Below are 13696 nucleotides of genomic sequence, written 5' to 3' on the forward strand. Positions count from 1 at the left end.
AATTCAGCCCTAGATTAATGGATCAAAATAACTGAGTACAAACACGCCTGCAATACGAATAGCCCACTATTTCTGACAATACCCATACAATTTAGACTTAACAGTGGCAAATCAAGTTAAACTGCATTTTAAGGTGTGTGTAGTGTTAGCCGTATTGGTCCTGCCCACAGAGGAACCTACTTTAAATACGACAACAAGCCATGTTAACCTTTTATGAACAGTGACCAAACAATTAGATGTAAGACTCAGCGCATATCAGTCACCGTCACGTTACGCACTCTGCGTAACTTGCAGGCTGACACTGATGGATGTCTATGGCTACAGTGTTCCTGGTGTAACGTGAGTAACCGCGGAATTGAGTTACAGGGCGCTTCCGGTTGCAACCTCCAAAGTAAAAGTTCTTAGCTTCCCAGTGAAGAAGGGAACATTCAGGGAACGTATGGAATGCAGATCTAAATCTCAAGTAACATATGCAGCGCTTTCGAGTGAAGAAAGAGAGAAAAAAAATCAACTCAGTCAAATGAGTTTAAAAAGAAAACATCATAATGTATGGATTAATATTATTTTATTTTATTCATTTTTATTAACTTTATTTAACCGGTAAATTATAACTGTTGAAATTTAAAATCACTTTTGCGAGAGTGCCCCAGATGGAATATCTCGGTCGCCAGAGGTAACATAATATATAGGTAGCATATTATTTACATCTTATACACGTGACAAAATAAGCTAAAAAAGTATGCATATAAATAAAATAAGCAGTGAAAAACAGAAATGCTAGAGTTTAAAAATGAAAGAAATGGCATTTTGTAATCTGGAAGTATTTCCAGGACTTTTTTACTGGGCTGTTACAGGAATACAGAAAATGCTACCAGAAATAAAAATCAAACAAATTTACTGAATTATAATGATGTGCACAGACCATAAGCTTCAATCAACATGCATTAGGAAACTTACAAATGTATTGTTTTCCATGTATAATTAAACCAGTAGCTTTCACTGCATGTAATATTGGTTAACATTACCAAAGTTGGGTGTAATGCATTCCAAAGTAACATATTAGTGTAATCAGATTACATTTTTCAGTAACGAAGTAATGTAATTCATTACTGTACTAAATTCAATGATCACACAGTTACAGATACAATTATGTCATTACTAGCATTACAGTGGTTCTTTTAGTTAGCTCCCTGAGGGGAAGATAGAAATTTTAAAAAATAATAAATAAAAAACATCAAGCATGACTCTTTCTTCCTGCACATGTGCTACACTCAGTCAGAGTTAGTTCCTTTGCAGGAGGGAGGAAAATGGCAAAGAGCCCAAAGTGATGTTAAAACTGAGATGCTGATCCAGCCCAGCAGTCAGACCCTGAGCTTCAGATGGTCACGAAAGCAGTTATGCGCAGCCAGACTTGCAGCATTGTAGTTTTCAATTCTACCTGTAAATGTTTCTACAGTAGCCTCACTGTGGTGATTGCTTTGAAGTCTCCTTGTGCTGGTTTTAAACTTTTCTTTGTGTTGTCAGCTTTGTGTACAAACTTATATTGTTAACTGGTAATTATGTGGCAGTGCACTTTAGGACATGTTACAGAGTAATGCAAAAGTAATGCTTCATTACTTTTTCTTTTTTTTTTTCTTCATTTTTTTTTTTTTTGGTCTTTTCACCTTTATTTGATAGTTTGCTGTGAACAGTGGACAGGAAGGAGGAGAAGAGAGAGCATGGGGTCATCTACTAATCAGAAGGTTGGTGGTTTAATCCCTGACTGCTCCAGTCTGCATTTCAAAGTATCCTTGGGCAAGATACTTAACCCGAAGTTTCTGCCGGTGTGTTAGATAGAAAAACACATAATTCTTGTAATTATGTTCATGTAGAAAAAAGTGATTGTATGAATGTGTGTGTGAATGGATGAATGCAAATGTGTTGTATAAAGTGCTTTGAGTACTCAAAAAAGTGCTATACACGAACTAGTCCATTTAACATGGGAAGACACACAGCAAAGGGCCACGGGTCAGACTCCACCACAGGCTGCTGCATTTCAGGCATATGGGCACCTGTTCAACCAGCAAGCTAAACCAACATATGCTTACGACATTGCTTTTAAGAAAAGCAACAAGTAATGTGTAATAAATTACTTTTATCAAATAACAACCCCAACACTGAACATTACATAGTCATATATATATTTACAGCAATGCACTGAGCAGGACAAAACTGCCTTTTTTGTTTGTTTGTTTTACAGGAGAAAAAAAAGGGGGGGGGGGGGGGGGGGTAGATCGTATCCTCTCTGTAATCTCCACCCAGGGGGAGCCAGTGCCACCACAGGCCCCTTTAGCCCTGGCCCTGTTTTCATCCATACCTGATGTTTGGGGGAAATGAGCGCTTTATTTTGAAGGCGAAACGCCTGGCTTCCTGTACCTTCCGCGTTCTCACCCTTTATTTTTTCTGACAGAAACTCTGTCCAATCACTTTACTGACTATGTGGAAGTCGATTGCAACGTCCTCATACAAAACTGAAGTTAAAGTTGTGGCGTGGATAGACCCTGCGGCGAAGCCGAAAACTTTTTGTGCGTGACGTGGAAAAGTTCGTGGAGCTCTTCGAGGCAGGCGTAGGGTCTCGTGGCGGATGGACGTGACCGAACCGGTACGGCGCGGTACGGTATGGCAAATATGCACTTTAACGTTGTACCTTCGTGCTTCGCCACGGGTGTCAGACCCTGCTGCATTTATGACTGACAGTACTGGCTACCGCTGCTGCTTCGTGTAATATTTCTAGCATGCCACGCAGGCAGATAACTTCTCCAAAGGTCAGAAAAGTGTGCCTTAGAAGTGGCACTTTCAGTATGCCTCTTTGAGGTGTTTGTTTTGTTTTGTTTTTATATTTCTAGAAGAATTTTTTTTTTAATATATATATTTAAGATTGAAAATGATGAGGCTTAGAAGATACTTGAGGGACAGTGGGAGGGTACTCGCTTTTGTGTTCGTTGCTTCTGTCATTTGGCTGCTGTTTGACATGGCTGCTCTCCGCTTGTCACTAAACGAAGTGAATAGTCAGCTGCTGAAAGAGCGTGTGATAAAAGAAAAGGAGATATTCAAGCAGCAGTTCGGGGCCACGCAGCATATGAAAAGGGGGTTTAAACACCCGGTGCAGAGGGTAGACTGGGCTGTTACACAGGCGAGGAAAGGAACAGGCACTTCAGGTGTCAAACTTGCCCAGGTGTACAGACACGAAGGCAAGGAACAGGATAAAAAGTGGAACTTTATTAAAAAGCAAGGAGATGATGTTCCGAAACGTGACGATGGAGCTGCCCTGTACAATTTCACGCCAAAACAGGGTGTTCCGGGGAAGAAAAAAAAAGTAAATTTTGATCTAAATGTAGCTGTGGTAAATATAACCCATAAAAACAAACTTGCCTACAAGGGGGAGCCTGTTAAAGTTGCACAAAGTCTTCTGCACAGGAAGGATTCAAAGGCAAATAAAGCAGTTAAGAACCAGCTTCAGGAAGAGGAGGCACACCTTGTTAAAACAACAGCTGAACAACCTGCCAACACAGATAAGGAGAAACAAGATGTAAAAGACAGGGAACAGGTCTTGGTGACTGTGACGAGTACCCTCCATGCAGAAAAGGAACCCGTGAAGCCTTCAGTCAGTCTCCCAGTAGGAGGCCACGCTAAGGATAACTCCACTGCTGTCAGAAAACCAGGTGTCCACAAAGTCCTTTCTCTGGATATGACTGCCAGGCCTAGAGATGCTAATGCAGTGGGCCAGTTTGGTCAGGCGGCTCTCGCTGGCTGGAAGGAGGATGCAGAGGTGAGGAAGAGATGGGATGAAGGCTATTTTAACGTCTACCTCAGTGAAAAGATCCCATTGGACCGTGCCATTCCAGACACCAGGCCTGATATGTGAGTCTTCTTCTGCACGTTACCTCTGAAGCTGGCGCGCTTAGCAAAGCTGAATTTTCATTTGCGCTGTGTTTTCCAGGTGCGCGCAGAATCTGGTCCATGATGGCTTACCCTCCACCAGCGTGATCTTCTGTTTTGTGGATGAAGTGTGGTCGACGCTCCTCCGCTCCGTGCACAGTGTGCTCAATAGGTCTCCACCGCACCTCCTCAAAGAGATTATTCTCGTGGATGATTTCAGCACTAAAGGTAACAGTGTCTTGAATGCCTCATTGGTCGGTAGGGTCTCCACGGGGTATCTCAGCTGGGTTGATTAAAAATTTATTAAACACTGGGAATTCATATATCTTGTGTATTATATGCCAATGTGCTGCTCAAATGCTCTCTAATACACTGTACTATTTATAGATAGTTGGGCAAGCTACTACAGCATTATTCATCAGTCAGAAATGTTCAGATGTGTGGCAGCAGCTTTTTGCTTTTTTTCAGTTAAACCATCTATGTTTTTTAAATTTATCTAATACTAATTGAATTATTGATTGGATGATTTTTTTTTATTACTATTATCCTTATAGTCTGTGCAGGTGTAGCAACAATATGAAGGATCATCATTATTTTAACAGCTTTGCATTGTCCTTTTAATTGTTTCCCTGCTGCCAGTGTAACTTGCATGCATGCAATAGTTTTACCAGTAACTTTTACTCTGGCAGACTACCTTAAGAAGCAGCTGGATGATTACATGGCCCAGTTTCCCAAAGTGCGAATCATTCGTCTCAAGGAGCGTCAGGGCTTGATCAGGGCCAGGCTAGCTGGAGCTGCTGTTGCCAAAGGTACGTGTGGTCAAGATTAATCTCATATACATGTGTCTTATATACGCGCTGCGCCTACAAAGGTGGCATAGGCACGGCTGAGAGGATATGTCCCGCAAAAAAGAAAGATGAAGACAGTAATAGAATATGCATTAATATGTCAGATTATGTGCTCAGGTAAACTAATGTAGGACATGGGCCAAACATCATACATAATCTTAGCAGATATAACATGAAAGATGTGATATAGTTCATTTACAGACTGGTTTAATTAAACTGTAGTCATGTGGTACCTTATTGTGAAATATTGAAGTGCAGTAAAACAACTGCAGTCTTCAAGCCCAAGGATGGTGGATCAGGTCAGGAGCACAGCAAAATATAATCCAAGTTGCAAATGTGGGTGGCTGGATGTACGTCCCATGAAAAGGACGTGCAGCACGCAGTTTTTATACCTTAAGTACAAGAGTACAAAGTATATAAACAGTATGCAAGTCTAGATTGAATAGTTAATTAATAGACTTTCAGATGGAGTAGAGTCATTGAAATGATGTAAAGAGAAAATTTTTAAACATGTTTTCTAGGGCAGAAAAAAAATGTATGTCTTTTGGGTATTTCTGCTATGTTAAACTGTATTAATTAGGTTACAAATCATCAGTATCACAAATGTATACTTGTTCTGATGTTGCAGCAACATTTTCGGTACTTTTTTTTATTTTTATTTTATTAGATGTGTGCAAGACGTGGCTGTTTTTTGATACAAATGTTTCTGGTCTTAAATGAGCACCTGCTTACTTGTGACTTTATTGATGCACTTTACATACATCAGTAAACATGTATTTCATGAGTGCTTTGAGTATTGCACGGCTGCGCTGTTGAAATGCAGGTGGTGCGGTTTAACTGCAGCAGGATTTCTGTGTTTTACTTTGATACAGGTGAGGTTCTTACCTTCCTCGACTCCCATGTTGAATGTAATGTGGGCTGGCTGGAGCCTCTCTTAGAGAGAATCTATCTGGATCGCAAGAAAGTACCCTGTCCAGTTATTGAAGTCATCAGTGATAAGGACATGAGGTAACTTGATAATACCATATTTAAGTAACACATAAGCCATACATAATAGGAGGTAATATTTTCTAGTTCTGTGTTTGGCACAACAACAACAAAAAAGTTATTGCTCTTTATCCTCAGTTATATGATGGTTGACAACTTCCAAAGAGGTATTTTCAAATGGCCTTTGGTGTTTGGCTGGAGTGCAGTACCACCAGCAGATATCAAGAAAAATAATATGACCATCTCTGATCCAATCAGGTAAAATTCATGTTTTGTGGTTATGTTTTTACTCTGCTTTAGTGGCTATTTTTGATAAAAAAAATTTTTTGTTGTTTATCATGTAGATGCCCAGTTATGGCCGGGGGCCTTTTCTCCATAGACAAAAAATACTTCTTTGAACTTGGTACCTATGATCCTGGTCTGGATGTGTGGGGTGGAGAGAACATGGAGATTTCATTTAAGGTATATCACTCAGCTAACTCATTGTGAATGTTGGTCACAACAGTTTGGGAGCATCCTGGACATTTTGCTTTTTTTTTTTCCCCCTTCATATGGCCAAAAATGTGCTGTGCCCATTGTCATTTGAACAGATCTGGATGTGTGGCGGAGAAATCGAGATTATCCCCTGCTCTCGAGTAGGACACATTTTCCGCGGACAGAATCCTTATAAATTCCCCAAAGACCGGCAGAAGACAGTGGAGCGTAACCTGGCAAGGGTGGCTGAAGTCTGGCTGGATGAGTACAAGGACCTTTTCTATGGCCATGGCTACCACCACCTGCAGGATAAAAAGGTCATAGATATTGGCAACCTAACAGAGCAGATCGAGCTAAGGAAGAACCTCAAATGCAAGAGCTTCAAGTGGTACCTGGAGAATGTTTATCCAGACATGGTTGCTCCTTTAGTGAAAGCTGAAGGCCTGGTATGTACTCTGGGTGGCTCTGATTGAAATATAAAAGAGCCATTTTCACGTGCTCTTGTAAGTCAGTAAGCAAATGTTGGGCAGCAGTGGGGTTTCACTTCTGTTAAAAATGTTTTTCTCTAGGTCTTCAATCGTGGCTTAAGAAAATGCCTTGCTCTGCATAACGGCTCTTTGTCCTTTGAGACGTGTGATCTCAGCAAGCAGGTAGGTTTTATCTTGTCTTGTCTTATCAGTAAATGTCACCAAATGATCTGTAATAGGTTTTTTATGTATATTTTTCTTAGTCTTTACAGAGGAAAAAAAATGCAGGCAATATGCAAGTTTGGTGGTCATGGCTAGTAATTATGGTGGGGAATAACAAAAATATCCAGTAGACCAAGACAAATGCAGAGTCTGAGAAAAGGCCCAAGCCAGTGTAAACAAGTGTGGAGTCCAAGACGAGGCCATGTTTTTCTAAATGTGGCCTTTTTGGATTCAGATCAGCCCCACTGAGGCGTCCTTGAAAATCTAATGACTTGTAGCATATTTACCTGTGGGTCACACTCTCTCTTTTTCTCTGGTATTCAGGCTCAGCACTTTAATTACACCTGGATGAGGCACATTCGGCAGCAGAACCTGTGTGTTGCTCCCCGAGGCAGCAGTGGTTTTGCTTTATTGTCCTGTGACAACACAAAGCCTGAACTACGCTGGTTCCACAAATCATCCAACTCTGCTCTAGTAAGTTGAATTAGGGTGTGTCATTTGCTTTGTGCAATATCTTTGTTTTGCCTTTACTTCAAACCACAGAGTTGGCTTTCTTTAAATCCACTTAAGGAGTGTTTAGATGCTAGTGCTGTGCTCACCCCCCCCCCCCCCCCCTTTTTTTTTTGTCTTTGTTCAGGTGGAGCACCTCATAGCAGAGTTTGTTTCTCACCATATGTGTCTGGAAGCAGAATCTAGGAGTGACACTCTTCGTCTCAACCCATGTGAACCCAGCAATACCTTCCAGAAGTGGGAGTTCACACACTACCTCGCGTAGTGAAGAGACTACAATGAGTTGTATGTGATTAAAAATGCACTACAAAAAAAAAAAAAACCCTTCAGTGGCATTCACACTACAGTACAGTGTGTGGTCCAGCCTCAAATCATGACTTTCCAGGGGACAAAAGAAATGCTCTGGGGGCATTAATGTGTGTAATTTTAAAGTGAATGGTGTGGGATTGTGTGCTAGAGGACTGGGACTTTGTCATTAGAGAAAAATATCCTCTGCACTGGCATTTTGGGAAAAGTGAGAACTGGTATTCAGATGGATGTCTTCAGTTTAACACTTCAGTTCTTTAGTAAAACATTTACAGAAATGAAAGGTTACAGTGCCTTATAGACTTTTTTTTTCCTGCTGGGACTAAACAATGAGTTAAATTGCATGAAGCTGTTTGTATAAAACATATCAGAGATTTTTGTTGAAACATTTGAAGATGTCATGCGCTTTGAATGGTCATTTGGGGAAAGTGGCTGCTTTTGTGTTTGTTTTTTTAGGTGTAGATTTTTGCTGTGAAAAACTTTGGATGATTTTCCTTTTTTGTCACTAGAGGGAAGTGTTGTTTCAAAACACTTAATAAACCTGTGCTCTGATTTCATGATTTTGTTACATAGTAACAAACCTTTAAAAAAAGACACGAATGAAGATGCTTTTTTGAAAAGAAGCTGAAAATAACAACAAATCGATGAATGTTGAACAGCATGTATTTCTTTATTTCCCTCCATTAGCCAGTGTTTTAGTAAAAAACAAATACCTTAATAATTATCTACTCGGGTAACTTCAGAGGAATTTAAAATTAGCAGCTAGTAACTTAATATTATACTGTACAAACATGAGAGGTTTCCACTCTTATCGATCCAAATCATGACTAAACACACAAAGTACCCTAACAGTAACTGTTAATGCATGCGCAGGGGTGTTACATCAGATATTTCTGTGTAAGCTGTGTATAGTACAGATTAACAGTTTGGTATTTTGTTTTTGTTTTTTTGTTTTATTATGGTTTCTTTAGAAAGTCATTCATACCAGATTCTTACTGATTAATTATCATGTACTCAAACTCGTCTATCTTCTGACGGGTGTTGCCTCTGCGGATCCTGCGATAGGACACGGTGCTGTACTTGGAGGATGTGAGGTGGTTGAATGAATCCTGGTGGCTCTCACTGCAGCCAGATTTCTTTACCAGAGGCAGGCTGGAGTAACCCGGACTGCGGTTTTGATGAAGCCCAACTTGAACATTATATTTTTGGACCTGCTCGGTTTTCTGATCCGCTTGAAGCTGACCCGCACTTGATTTCTGAAATTCAGCACCAGACAGCTGGCCTGGGTATTTTATCTCCCTTTTCAGCCTTGTGTATCCTTCCTCATTAGGTACATCAAAGGACTTAAGGTCTGGTGTCTGAGCCTGTAGCTCCACTTCTTCCTCTTTAACTTGTCGATTTGCTAAAGAGAAGAGGAAAGGCAAAATCTCTTGTACAGTCTGTAAACAAAGACCACCCTTTATAAGAACCTATTTCAATAGACAGTTTTGCTAAATTCCTCTTACCTTGTTCTGCTAATACATTTTGCTCAGGTTGTGTTTGCATTTCTGCAGTTGTGCAGTGTGATTGCAGAAAATCTTCACAAGTTCTCACAAACTGTCCTGGACGTGGTTGAGAATCAGCACCTGGTTCCCCAGGGTCTAATCCACGCATCTGTTTAGCTTTGTCTGTATGGAGCTTTTGGGGTTCTTCTTGGGTCCAAGTGATAAGTTGGGTAATTTCCCTTTCTATGTCTAAATTTTCTTTGGCAGGATTGGCTTCTTCCCCTGCCTTATACTCTTTCTGCTGGTTAGGTTCATCTGACAAAGTGTTGGCAAGATGTCTGCACTTGTTGCCAGCTGATACTGTAGATTTTATGTCCAGCTGATCTTGCTCCTCATCGCTGTAAAACACAGAGTCGTCTCCCTCTTCCAGTGACCACACATCTCTATCTTCAGGTTCCTTCAGGGTCTCAAAGGCTTCAGGATTGATCCCACTGAGAATCTCCAGTACCTGAGGTGCCAGTGCATCTTCTTCTGCACTGAGTTTTGGGGTATTCGGAGGGATTGCACTCCTTTCCATCTGTCTTTTGGTTCTTGTATAATGCTGGAAAATAGCAAATCAGATCTGACGGTTTTTTGGGGGTTTTTTTGCTGAATCTTAAAACAAGAATTGTCACATTGCCTCCTCCACTGTTCCAAATGTGTCGCTCTTGTTTTGCTTTGTCAGTCAGCTAAGAAAGAATTAATCATGCATTTCAGTAAGCAATGCAAGCTCAGGCTCTGTAGTGTGCTCTGTACTGCTAGTACCATGTACATCTCCGTGTTGAATCACTGAAGAACAGGGGTTTTGTTGTGGTCCAAACAAAGGTTCATTGTGGCTCTGGCATCTACAATTGTACTCCTATTTAAGTCTTTGCTTGGTGACCACCTTCTTTCTACAACGTTTTGAGTCTGGATTAACATTCTGCTTCTTCTGTTTTCAATGCACTGTTTTGCTGTGTGACCCAAAAAGTTTTTTGTCCCCCAAACCATCTTATGAACATAAAGACTTTTGGAGTCTTAGAACAACTAAATTGCTGATAACTCTGAAACCTAAAAACATATACACTTAAATCATCACTGACTTGCTCTATGTAGATTCCACTTGCTTAGCTTTTATGCATTTGCACTTTGAGTTTGTGAATTTTATGCTGTGTTATCACTGTTAATCAGCTATGAGCTAATCCGTTATTAGCTGGAGCAACTTTCCATTTTTAAAGCTAAGTTTAAAGTTAAGTAAAATCAGTGACAATTGCAATTCAAGTGGACTACAAAAAGAAACTAGATGCGTGCACCTTCTCTTTCCTCTGCTCTCAGACTTTTCTGACAAGGAAAGTTCTACCAATCAGGTCTTTTTTTAGACAGGACTGGGTAAATAGTGTGAGTGATTATGTGTGCACTATGTACGAGAACATCTGAGACAGGGGGCAATGACACGGTTTTTGTAATTTTGCCTCTTTACACCACTACAGTGGGTTTCAAATCAAAGATTCAAGATGTGACTGAAGTGCAGACTTTCAGCTTTAATTCAAGAGGTTTAACAAATGTATTGCATTAACTGTTAGGGAATTATAACTATTTTTAAACATAATCCCCAAATTCCTGCTTGTTTGTGGGGCTCTCTGACTTCGTTTTTATCTTCAGCAGCTGAAAGCATACAGCATGCTCTATTGGGCTGAGACAGTGTGACTTACTTGGCCATTAAAGACGATCCCATTTCTTTACCTTGAGAAACTCTTTGGTTGCTTTTGGCCATTATTCAGTTGCACTGTGAAGCACCATCCCATCAGATTTGCAGCACTTGGTTGAATCTGAACAGAGTATATCCGTGTACGCTTAAGAATTCATCCTGCTGCTTCTATCAGCAGTCACATCATCAATAAACACTAGTGACCCAGTTCCACTGGCAGCCATACGTGCCCATGCCATAACATTGCCTCCACCGTATTTGACAGATGGTGTGGTTTACTTCAGATCAGGAGCTGCTTCTTTCCTTCTCCATATCATTCTCTTCCCATCATGCTGGTACAAGTTAATCTTGGTTTCATCTGTCTCTGGATTGCAGACTTTGACAATAGTATGCTTGCCTTTTTGAGTGTGTTCTTGACTTGGCTAGAAGTTATATAGGAGTTTGTTTGTTTTGTTTTTTTTTATTGAAGGAAAGAATTCTGCCCCCACAGCACTGCGGCGCAGTGGTTAGCACTGCTGCCTCACAGTTAGAGTACCATCTGGAAGGCCTGGGTTCGATTCCACCTTGGCCCAGGCCTCTCCTTCTCTCTGTGTGGAGTTTGCATGTTCTCCCTGTGCTTGCGTGGGTTTCCTCCCGCATTCTAAAGACATGCATTTACTGGGGTTAGGTTAACTGGCTACTCTAAATTGCCCATAGGTGTGAGTGTGAAAGGCTGTTTGTCTCTCTGTGTTAGCCCTGTGACAGGCTGGCAACCTGTTCAGGGTGTACCCTGCCTCTCGCCCTATGACAGCTGGGATAGGCTCCAGCCCCCCCGCAACCCTGAACAGGATAAGTGGAAGCGAATGGATGGATGGATGGATGGATTTGGGCACTCCCAAGGATCTTGCTGTCTCTCCCTGATAGGTTTAGTTTATTTTTTTCAGCCTGATTTGAAGTCTCTTCACTAAGAGATGCATCAACATGTCCTTGGACCTCCTATTGAGAGATCCAGTGAACAGCTACCAAATACAACTTCAACACTTTGGGGGGGAAAAAACTCCAGATTATTTATTTGCTTAATTAGTTATGGAATATCAAGGAAATAGGTCTTGCGTGGCCTTGAAATTGCTTGTCAGTCAACTACTCGGTTACCTTTAAGCCTCTGAAAATGGGAGGCTATATCTACAGCTACAGCTACTGCAGTACTTTTGTTAAACCACTAAAGCTGAAGCTAAAAAAAAATTGTCATTGTCCAGAAACTTATGGACCTAATTCCACATACTTTTTTCCTTGTAACTTAGAGATGTTATTTTCTGCATGTGGAGCTACTTACTTTCATAAAAAGAGGTTTTTGAGACTAACAAATCTTTCCAATTTATTTTCTTAAAAATACACTATAGAAAAGAAGCCTATCCCTGTTGCACTTGTACAAGCTCTCTAGCAGCAATAGAAAACTACAGTAGTTATTTTACAGGAAACAGGCAAGTTTCTTAACTAATTTTAAAGCTTGTAACCACCTATTCATTTCCTTAATTAACATTTGTATCTGTTAATGAGTAAACAGTAAGTTAGAAGAAGAAGAAAGAGCTTTATTTGTCACATACATTTACATGCAGTGAAATTCATTCTCTGCATTTAACCCATCACACACATGGAGTATGTAGTACACACAGCACAGCATGGAGCAGGGGGCAGCCAAAGGGCGCCCGGGGAGCAACCTGGGGGGGTGGGCTTGCTCAGGGACCCACAGTGATGCCAACCCGAGGATTTAAAACAAGGGTCCTCTCAGTGACGAACCCTCTTCTTCTCCCCTAGGCCACCACTCCAGGTTTCTAGGCCACCACTCCAGGTTAAGTTATTTGAATTAAATTCAATTTCATTTATATAGCACCAAATCCCAACAGTCAGCACTAGGTGCTTTATATTCTAAGGTAAAGACCATTCAGTAAATACAGAGGAAACCCAACAATCAAAACAACCCCCTATGAGCAAGCACTTGGTGACAGTGGGAAGAAAAAACTCCCTTTTAAGAGGAAGAAACCTCCAGCAGAACCAGGCTCAGGGAGGAGCAGTCATTTGCCGTGACCGGTTGGGGCTGAGGGGAGAGAGACAAGACAAAAGACACACTGTGGAAGAGATCCAGAGATTAATAATAACTAATCAAATATAAAGTGCAGTATAAAAACAGAGTGAAAAGAGGTGAAAAAGAAATGAAGTGTATCATGGGGAACCCCCAGCAACCTAGGCCTATTGCAGCATAACTAAGAAAAGGTTCAGGGTCACCTGATCCAGCCCTAACTATAAGCTTGATCAAAAAGGAAGGTTTTAAGCCTAATCTTAAAGTAGAGTGAGTGTTTGTCTCCCAAATCCAAACTGGGAGCTGGTTCCACAAAGGAGAGGCCTGAAAGCTGAAGGCTCTGCCTCCTATTCTACTTTTAAATACCTTAGGAACCACAGGTAAGCCAGCAGTCTGAGAGCAAAGTGAAGTGCTCTATTGGGGTAATATTATCTATTGGGGTCTTTAATATAAGCTGGGGCCTGATTATCCAAGGACTGTATGTGAGAAGAAGGATTTGAAATTCAGTTCTGGATTTAACAGGGAGCCACTGAAGAGGAGCCAATATGGGAGAAATATGTTCTCGCTTTCTAGTCCCTGTCAGTACTCTCACTGCAGCATTTTGGATCAGCTGAAGGTTTTTCAGGGAGCTTTTAGGACAGCCTGATAGTAATTAATTACAGTAGTCCAGCCTAGAAGTAATAAACGCATGAATTGGC

The 13696-nt window shown here is 40.9% G+C and overlaps 2 protein-coding genes across 2 annotated transcripts; one reads left to right on the forward strand and one right to left on the reverse strand.

Moving 5' to 3' along the window:
• Window positions 1-2447: 2447 nt before the first annotated feature.
• On the forward strand, window positions 2448-8338 carry galnt5 (polypeptide N-acetylgalactosaminyltransferase 5). The gene is made up of 10 exons (XM_030757318.1): window positions 2448-3900; window positions 3980-4146; window positions 4608-4727; window positions 5639-5774; window positions 5892-6011; window positions 6098-6215; window positions 6344-6673; window positions 6797-6877; window positions 7241-7390; window positions 7554-8338. Exons 1-10 carry the CDS (start codon window positions 2924-2926, stop codon window positions 7689-7691), a joined length of 2337 nt encoding a protein of 778 aa, XP_030613178.1. The 5' UTR covers window positions 2448-2923; the 3' UTR covers window positions 7692-8338.
• Window positions 8339-8407: 69 nt separating this feature from the next.
• Window positions 8408-10000, reverse strand: LOC115800067 (uncharacterized). Its single transcript, XM_030757319.1, has 2 exons — window positions 9238-10000; window positions 8408-9134 (listed from the first exon to the last, which is right to left on the reverse strand). The coding sequence occupies exons 1-2, from the start codon at window positions 9791-9793 to the stop codon at window positions 8725-8727; spliced, it is 966 nt and encodes a 321-aa protein (XP_030613179.1). The 5' UTR covers window positions 9794-10000; the 3' UTR covers window positions 8408-8724.
• Window positions 10001-13696: the final 3696 nt, after the last annotated feature.

This window comes from Archocentrus centrarchus, chromosome 21 (genome assembly GCF_007364275.1).
Source record: "Archocentrus centrarchus isolate MPI-CPG fArcCen1 chromosome 21, fArcCen1, whole genome shotgun sequence".
Lineage (NCBI taxonomy): Eukaryota > Metazoa > Chordata > Actinopteri > Cichliformes > Cichlidae > Archocentrus > Archocentrus centrarchus.